Source organism: Seriola dumerili, unplaced genomic scaffold, assembly GCF_002260705.1.
Source record: "Seriola dumerili isolate Sdu_G_001 unplaced genomic scaffold, Sdu_1.0 BDQW01000551.1, whole genome shotgun sequence".
NCBI classification, from domain to species: domain Eukaryota; kingdom Metazoa; phylum Chordata; class Actinopteri; order Carangiformes; family Carangidae; genus Seriola; species Seriola dumerili.
Genome location: NW_019174806.1, coordinates 290,015 through 299,531, shown reverse-complemented (window position 1 = coordinate 299,531; position 9,517 = coordinate 290,015). Strand labels below are relative to the sequence as shown.

Genomic DNA, 9,517 nt, shown 5'->3' with positions numbered 1-9,517 from the left:
ATGATGTTGAATTTTTTTCAGAGCACTTCCAGGACTTCTCGAACATTTTGGCTTAAAAGTTGAGTTACAGCCTAATTCCATGATTATGAGGAGACTCCATTTGTTGAGGAAGATCATGTGTTACATTTGAGGGATAGTTTATAGGCCTATTTTATTATTTGAGGTTGCACAAAGACAGATATTTCTAGACTCAGCATCCTTAAATTTGACAATTCTATGACAAAGAAATTAAGAGATTTTGGAGCAGACACACACAACTATTTTTAAATTCATAAAAACATTTATATAGTGAATTTATCAAACATAGAAAAAAATGGAAATTTTGCACAACTTTTAGGTCTCTTCAAAATTATCTGGACTGGAGGGGCTTCTTGAACTTACAACCTCAATATTTCTCAACTAATACGTCCCTGACTGAGTCGACTTTGTGGTGAAACCGTTTCGTCAAATGCTGTTTCCAAAGCTATGAAAAAAAAAACTTTCCAACTTTCAGTGTGTGTGATAAAGCCTGGGTCTGTTATTCAGATATCACACACTTAAACCTAAGCTCTCAAAATAGACTGAACACTCTCCCTTTCTTTATCTTTCCCCTTTCTTTCAAGGTTTCTCCAGCTGGAACTCCTCTTCTTCCTCCATAATGTTGCAGACATCCTGGTACGGACCATGTGCCTGGGACCGTTCGATCTGATCATATGTGGTGCAACAATCATCCAGATTTAGCCCCTGGTGTATGAGATAAGTAAGAAGGAAACAAAGTAAACACAGAAAAATCAATGAAACATAATCATGTTGAATCGATTAGTGGCACAAGATAACATGTTCCTTCATAGCTTTGATCCTGTTTTCAGCAAAATTACTTGCACTGGTATTTCTCATATGCCTGCCATCATGTGTTTGACTCAGAGAGGATGTGACACATTTAAAGTTCACCTGGTATATGTTTTCCTCTTCCTTCTTCATCTTCTTTTTCTCTAGTTCATGTAGTTTCTTTGACTGGGGAGGGAAAACAGAAGTTGGTAAATCTGTGTAATTGTGCAACTTCCCATGACTGAAAGCCAAGAAACACTATGAGAAATATCCATTTGAGAAGCTTATAACTGTTTGTGCTAGGAACAGTCAAAGTAGGGCTGTTTCACAGATTGCAATCATTTCTGGTTTCTTCACATAAGTGATAAGGCAAAACCACTCTTGAGAAATGCTGGAAATTAACCATTGCTTCAACATCAAAGCTACAGGTCAGAGGTAGTTGAGAGATCAGAGTATGTTAATGTGCAGTCAGACATATCAAGATGTGACTGTCTGACCTTGAAGAGAAGGGTGGTAGAAGGCAATACCACACACAGTAACAGCAAGATTCCCTCAGCTGTCAGGATCTTGTTTTTGGTGCTTTCACTGAGGTTTATTGTCTTCTTCAGACGTTCTAGACACACAGACAGGGTTCAGAGGTGAAACAATCTGAACAACAGTTATGTTTTTAGCTGTTTAAATACAAGCTCTTACTTGGTTTGTAACAAGTGAGAGTGCACATTTGAAATAGGAAGCTGGAGCATATAAAAAAGAATCAGGCTGGTTAATTAGCTGATACACTTACTTAGAGATTTATTACAGGATTGATTGTTAGGTTATATAATTGTATTATTTAGTATAAACAACACATTCTAACATATACAACAGATGAATTAACAATTGATAGTATTGTTAGGTAAGGGTAATTGTGATCTTGTTAACTAATGCAGGTTATTTCACACATAATCCCCAGAGGACTTTAGTGGTTGTTTTAAATTTCCACATCTGCCATCCGCATTTAATGAGATTATGATGTAAAGTGGTATTTCAGTGTGGCAAATGCCTCAACACATTACCTTGATTGCAACTTGATCTAATCTTGGTGCTATTTAAAGTAAACGACTGGGCAGCAGTCTGTAATGAGACCATCCTGATGATGTGAAGATTAACTGAGCGACGATATGCAAGGATGCTGCCACTCACAGTTCTTAGATAGACTCTAAGGTTAACAGGATTTATGGCTTATGAGGTGTTAGCAGTTCTTAGAGCTCACTTGACTCCATCTCTCCTTTTTAAGCACACACACTGGCATTTCTGACTGGTAGGCACTGCAAATAGGACCCCTCCCATCACCATCACACAGACATACACACTCACTGTAGACGTGCAGGTAGGTGCCATGAGAGACGTCCCTACTGTAGTTCAACAGACACTGGTACAGCCCAGTGTCATTCAGCTGGACTGAATCAAGGGTTAGGATGTAACACAGTTCCTTATCTTCTTTGTCGAGTCTTGTAGTCACATTTTCCGAAATATTCACAGTGACTGGACCGATTTTGTTGCCAGCCCATACCCTTTTTAACCAAGTGGGATTGATCCGACGCTCCGTGGTGGTGTAGCAGCACTTCAGGTCAGCTTTGAAAGACAGCGGCACACCTAGAAAGGGCCTGTCCGCCTTAAAAGTCACCACACTTGGAGAAGTACCCACTGTAGAGGAGATTTGTTCATTATTTGAATTAAACCCGATATTTGTAAAGTTATGATTTCATATAATGCAATAGCATTATTTCTGTGTGTATTTACAAAGGACACATAAGGTCTTTAAAAACGAACAACACAAATAAATAAACTGAGTTGCAAATGTACAGCGTTACTGAGCAAAATTAACAGAGCAAAAACATGCATGCAACATGATAGCACAGCCATCTGCTCTGACAGGAAATGTGGTTCACTGAAGCAGAACTCAGAAGAGTAAAAAGTTAAACATTTTTTAAAAGTTATATATATACAGTATATACGTATATATATATATATATATATGTATATATATAGATATATATATATGTACTTACTGGACTGACATGTAGAAATACCTAATTTTCCCCTACAGATAATTGCATCTATTTGAATATAAACACTTTCACCCCAAATAAGAAGATGTCAGATATAGTGTCTTAACAAAATTAATCTGACTTACCCACAAAGCTGCAGAGAACAAAGACTGTAGCAATCACCATTTTTTCACAAATGTTCAGTCCAAGAATAAAAACTACTGAAACAAGCTCGGTACAATTCTTTACACAATGCTCCTGTCTTGACTGCTGCTGTCTTGACACACTGGTGTCCTGTTTTTGTCTCAGTCAGGATTTATGCTTGAATGAATTTGGGCTGTGACACATTTGCATAAAAGTTATACCTGCATTTAAAAAATACATTAAAAGAAATCACTATAAGACAATCCGAGTACAATTCATATCTACACACTGTCTTTACATGAGCCCCTAACCATTATTATATGAATCAGATCATAAAGTTATAACTGTCTTATAACTATATAAAATGACAAAACAGGTGTTTATTTCCCCAATTTATTTTAAAAAATTAAGAATTAAAAAACAAACGTACCACAATTTTCCTTAAGTATACATCATTAAAGAGCCTCTTACACAATAAAAATCAAAACCCAAATACACAATATAGTTCTTGCATATTCTTTGTTTATAGAGAGACAAGATGGCAGATGCCTGCATGACAAAAAGCAGTGTCTTTTTCTATACAGGGCACTGGCTGGCAGAGTAGGTGGAGGGCTCAAATCCTATTGCTGTAATGGAGTTGGACACAAAAACAGTGTGTTGTAGGCCAAGCTCCCAACCTTGAAACCAACCAATCAGAATCCTTGGATGATCCCTCAATGCTAATTGGTCATTTGCTCATCGTCTCTCACTGCCTCACTGAGATCCTCCATGAAAGACAGCCCACCAAAACAACAGTGATTGTGTTTGTAGACTCAAGAGCCCTTTATGAATCAAACAACTTGATTATCAGAACAAGGCACCACTCTATAAATACATTTTCTATACATCTAGGTATTTGTATATAGAATACATGAGGAAACGCATCTGGAGGAGAGAGAGGGAGAAGTGCCTGTAGTAGTCGTTCAGCCAGTGAAAAGTGAAGGTATCACTGTAAGCTGGTGTTAACAGGGTTTCACCTGCTGACCACTGCAGTTTAACTGTTAAAAAATCCCTGGTTGAGATTATCTCTTTAAATGCATCTCATTGGTCAGCTGGATGGCCACAGCACCGTGTGGGTTTGCGCAGTAACTTGCACTCTAAAGAATACACCATGGTTACAACATTTGCATAATTGTTAAATTTGTTCATGCATAGACAAGTTACAGACAAGTCCTGTCTCTCTCACCACTACAGCCAAATGCATAGTACATAATTACAAAAGCTTCTTTGAAAAACAATGAAAAAAAAAAACCTCCCCGACCCGTTTAAAGTACATCAAATGAAATACACAACATATGGAAAAACTGTGCAGTAGGAAAAAGGTGATCATGCTATCACAAGAGGTGAGCGTGTTATCAAGAGGTGTATGTAACTAATAAGCTTAATAAACACAAAGAATTGGGCTAATTTATCTAATTTATACTTTCTCTAAATTTTTCTCCTTCAAGGTAGTTATGTACAGTTTCTAAGAGGAAGACACCAGGAGAGGTGGCAGAAAAGTTCAAACACAAACTTATATAATTTAGCAACTTGTGACACAAGTGACTAATGGCACTGGCATTTGCATAATTTCATAATGAGGTTCAGTAGGGTCAGAGGGGGCATTTGTTGTTGTGGCAACAGTGATGAGAATGCATATCAGGAAGTGATCTTGATAACAGTACTGGTAAGAGTGACACTGGAATGAGACTGTAGGCTTCCTCCAAACCATCAATGTTTCCTTAGAATCTTCATCTGGCTTCATTGTTTTATTGCTCAGGCCTTTTTTCGGCTACTGGAACCATGTGTTGATCTTAGCACCACAAGTGTTAACAGTGCCATATCCAGGTCAGAAACAAAAAAGAGCTTGTGACAGTCACACTGGCATTTACTTACACACAGATACTGAAGAAAACTTTTCTCATTAATTTCATGCTGATGAAATTCACTGAAGTGTATAGAAGAAGTCCCGGATCTAGTTTGGGTTTGGTCATAAAGCCGAAGCAGCCTAACATTATTCTTGTACATTCATTTAAGAATCGAAAACCAGGTATTCTCCTTGACAACCAATCCTTCGTCCATTTATGTGCTTTTGAAATCCCTTTACCTAAGTTGCCACATGTTGGGAGTCTGGGGAGAGGGAAAGCAGCTGTTTGCATGCAGCCTGTGCTGCTGCGCCATCACTCCTGCATCAGCATCAATGACATGCTAATATACAGATGAAACATGCCACGGAAATGACAGCTTGTATGAGGATCTAACGGTGCTTTGTTATATCTTTGGTCCTGTGTGCATGACCACAGTTATGCTGCTACTCAGAAATTATATCATCATGATTAATTACAATCAACTGCTGAATAAAATACAAAGACAGAGCTAAATTTTGATACAAATATTGCTGCCAGGGAAGAATAGATTTTTTTTTTTTCATGAATAACTTGTGAAACGTAATACAATACAATTTATAACCAAATCTTAAGTCCGTGTTTTGGATCAGGAGCTGTGAACTCTATCTGAGGGGGAGCTGATGTTACAGAAATGACACTGGCACTGAACAAACTTTTTTTTAACACTTCTGTAACACTGGGCCCTCAGTGTTTGTAGATGTATATGCAAGCGTGTGTGTGTGTGTGTGTGTGTGTCACTTTTCGTCAGTACAGTAAGTAAGTGTAAACTAACCCTAATCTCATGTTTTCTACACATCTTCTCATGACCGTCTGGTTCAAGCTAGCTTAAAATAAACCAAAGCAACAACAGCTTAACTCCCTCCCCATCCCAACATCTGCCTTCTTCGCTCTCTATCTTGATCTTTTTTTACACATTCAAACTTTTCCTTCTTCTGTCTCATCTTTTCTCTAACACATTGCTCTGTCTTTTTGGCCCACTGCTGTAATACTTTTACATCTGGTGAAGCAACTCACTGACTTAACAGGACTAAATAAATAAAAGCGGTACATACAAACAAGACTCCATTATTAACAGCATGATACCTATAGTGCCACTATTTATAAATGTTTGTATGTGATCTAATTACAGTAACAACCCTCCAAAAAAGCACATCCGTAATAAAAAATATGTAACACACATACACACACTTTCTTGCATGCATTTTTTTTCCCCAATGGTGACGTGAAGCCCAACTGCAACAACAGTGTGGGTTAAACTTGTATTGATCAGAAAAAAGTGCATCTCTGTGGTACTTTGGCACAGACTAGAAATAACACTATACTATCAGTAGAAGTATTTTAATACATCTTCAAATGTGATATTCCACCTCGTATAGCTAAAAACTGGCAAGCAAACAGGATTTCTCCATTACTGTACATCTGCTACTGGCAACAATGTAATTTATTTTGTAGCGTGCATGTCTTTGGTGTGTATATGTGTGTTACAGCAGATTGCAATCTCTACATTATGTTAGGCAGCATCTCTCTCACGGCAAAAATATTGCTTTTTTTTTTTTTGGCACCCCTCTGCAAATACAACATCCCACTCAAAAGCAGGATGTCTAATTTTTTCTTTCTTTTTTTTTTTTCTTTCTTCTTGTAGACATCTCTACCGAGCATGCATGCAAACAGACACACATACACATGCACACCCCTCCCATGTTCCACTGCACTGAGCACAAAGCCCTCCCTCCCCTCCATTGGGCAGAAAACTCTCTTGCTCGGCTGCAAACAGCTGTGACACATACAAAAAAGGCAGCAAGCGTCCAGGCATGACTTATGAAAGCTCAGGAATTTCCATGGAAGCCTTTGAAAGTCACTCTTGCACTCCAAACCAGCACCAGTAAAAATCTAAAGAGAAGAAAAAACGAAGAAAAGATTAAATGTAATATAATATGTGTTAGGTTAAGGAGACTGATAAAGACAAGGCCTCAATTTCCTCTGGGAATGTGGAGGCATGTCCCCCTCACTTTTCATAATCCTGTTTTTGTCCCTCATACCTTTGAGGTTTCAATTTGATTTATTCACTAAAATCTCTCTAAGCAGTGTCCTCTGACTTCTGAGCCGCAGAAAAAATGATGAGACTTGAAAAGAGCTGATAAAAACTTTGATTTGCTCGTGTAGGTGACCTTCAGTTGTTCCATGAGCCCACAGCAATTAAGTTTTACCAGCAGCAGCAATTGAAATACACGCATTTTTCCCTGAGCTTTGCCTCTCAGGCTTCATACAAGCTAACCTATCTTATTTATGAAGGTTGTTTGGGCATATGCAGCCTGATAAAAAGCCTGCAGACAGTACTTAGGGCAAAAAACTCCTGCACAAAATTAATACTAAAATCATTAAAATACAACAGTTTATTTACAGATAACACTCTCAAAAAGATGCATAAAGTAACCATCAGGTGCCTGTCAAGTAAATTAAACATGATTTAGTTTAGTGCCTTTTTATTTTATTTTTTTATAATATATTTGCTCTGTTTGTTTATTTCTCATTCTCTGTTCTTTTCGTTCTTATATTTAACGTTTAGTGCTGAATTGTAATTGTCATTTACCCATGTGAAGCACTTCATAACTCTGTTTTAAAAGTTCTTAATAATAATACTACTAATACTACTACTACTACTACTACTACTAATAATAATAATAATGTAGAAAGAACAATGACATGAAAAACATAGAGTCATCCCACATCACTAACCCTATGTGCTTGATGGTAAATTCTGATATTTAATCAGATACTTTAATTATACTTTAGTCTCGTTTTCAATAGCTATACAGTTGTCTCACCCAGGGGCCAGCAGGTGGCGTGATGGTGTCTTACTGGAAGTTGCCTCCCTCCAGGGAGAACTTGGAAAGGGCCTCCTGCAGCCTGTGGTGCTCCTCTTCTACAATCTGAAACACACAAAATCAATATCACCTTTGGAACTGAGGACACACACGCGCGGACACGCACACACACTCACACAATTCAACCCTCTCCTCTTAACATCCTCTCTTCGTCTCCCTTGCTGCTTCTGTGACACATCCCATTGCAAGTGCTGGACATAATAGCCATTCTCAGAGACGTCCAATTTCACAATGCAATTTTCAACCAAGCAATAACAGTAGTGGTTAAATGGTTTTCTATTCTCTAGTTTCTCTTTGGTACCATTTTGTCCCTATTTGTCCCAAGTATACCACAGCTTGCTCCTTACTTAAGTTATCCTCAGTGAAATCCTCAATGCTCAGCTCTGCGTCTCTCTCAGTCAGCTTCCATCTTTTGTTATGTCTCTCATCTTTATCTGCCCCCGTCATCCTATCTGCTCCCTGCTCAGTTTCTCTCTATATTCTCAGCTATCTCCCTCTCACTCTTCCCTTTACCTGTAATCTCTTTAGATGTTCCTCCAGACTGCAGAGCCTACGGCACACTTCAACCATCCTCTCCTGGGACAACACCAGGGGCGCACTGATGCTTCTCTCCTCCTCTCCTTTCGTCCCTGCACCCTCTTTTTCACAAGTGTTATCACTCTTCTCCTCCGCTCCTCTGTCTGTGGTCTGGTTTTCTTCTGTGGACAGAAAGACATGATTTAAATGTGTCCATTTTGTTGTCAGTTACAGTAAATTCTATCCAGTAACACTGATATTTAACACCAGTAAAATCTTGAATTGCAAGGCTTTCCTGGTCACAATGTAACTCCTTATATTGATAAATTTCACTGTACTGCCATTTTATGGTGAAATATGTCTCAAAATCCTGCTTTTAGAATTAAAAAGAAGAAAACAGATTCTGCCATTACACTAATTCATTGATCTGGGGAATGTAAAGGTGCACTGTGATTAATGACCCTTTTAAATTTGAATCGCATGCAGGTAAGTTATAAACTCAGTAGACAGAGGGATAGCAGAAAATGGCACTTAGGTTTTTTTTGTTGTTGTTGTTTTTAATGGAGAAATAAAATAAAAAAAAACACTACACTCAATTTTCCAATCATGAAACAGTGAAACAGACATTCAAAAACAATTGAACTTCTATCAATGCCAAGAAGATACACAGCTAAGGGTGCTACCAAAGTAAGATATGACTTTGACTTGACTATATATGACTTTTAAAAGAATAGTTTGGGAAAGACTCTTGCTGAGAGTAAGATGGGAATATCGCCACCATGTCCAGATCAGTCTATTAAATATGAAGCTACAGCCAGCAGTGTTAGCTTAGCTTAGCATACAGACTGGGAGCAGTGGGAAACAGCTATCTTGGCTTTGTCCAAAGTGCCTATCAACACTTCTAAAGGTCACTAATTAACACTTCATATGTTCTTTGTATTATCTGCACAAAATAAAAATAAAAAAAACAATTAAAAACAACAATTTGTAAATTTACGTCATATACCTGTTGATTGACAGCTATCCATTTCTTGACTGGGCCTCTGTGATTGCTCCTCTCCGTTTTCTTCATCAGGCTGCGAGTCTTCTGATAGGCTGATGCTGCCGATCAGCAGCCTTTTCAGTAACATGACTAACAGATGAGAGAGATTCAGTGCTTTCGTTAGAAGGACAGACAAGCTGCAATGAAAGAATGGAAAGACAAGACTGA

The 9,517-nt window shown here is 38.1% G+C and overlaps 2 protein-coding genes across 9 annotated transcripts in view; both read right to left on the bottom strand.

Annotated features, from left to right (window-relative positions):
* Positions 1 to 119: 119 nt before the first annotated feature.
* On the bottom strand, positions 120 to 3,113 carry cd79a (CD79a molecule). The gene is made up of 5 exons (XM_022764670.1): positions 2,984 to 3,113; positions 2,164 to 2,493; positions 1,305 to 1,420; positions 931 to 993; positions 120 to 723 (listed from the first exon to the last, which is right to left on the bottom strand). The coding sequence occupies exons 1-5, from the start codon at positions 3,021 to 3,023 to the stop codon at positions 598 to 600; spliced, it is 675 nt and encodes a 224-aa protein (XP_022620391.1). The 5' UTR covers positions 3,024 to 3,113; the 3' UTR covers positions 120 to 597.
* A 247-nt stretch (positions 3,114 to 3,360) lies between these two features.
* arhgef1 (Rho guanine nucleotide exchange factor 1) overlaps positions 3,361 to 9,517 on the bottom strand; it is a 41,374-nt gene continuing 35,217 nt past the window's right edge. For 7 of the 8 annotated variants that reach the window (XM_022764649.1, XM_022764644.1, XM_022764650.1 and 4 more), the window contains 4 exons: positions 9,314 to 9,439; positions 8,305 to 8,489; positions 7,732 to 7,836; positions 3,361 to 6,796 (listed from right to left, as the gene is read on the bottom strand). In XM_022764649.1, the coding sequence (XP_022620370.1) occupies positions 7,762 to 7,836; positions 8,305 to 8,489; positions 9,314 to 9,439 (386 nt within the window). In that variant the 3' untranslated portion in view covers positions 3,361 to 6,796; positions 7,732 to 7,761. The remainder of the gene's footprint in view (positions 6,797 to 7,731; positions 7,837 to 8,304; positions 8,490 to 9,313; positions 9,440 to 9,517) is intronic. The other variant, XM_022764645.1, reaches the window with a different exon arrangement.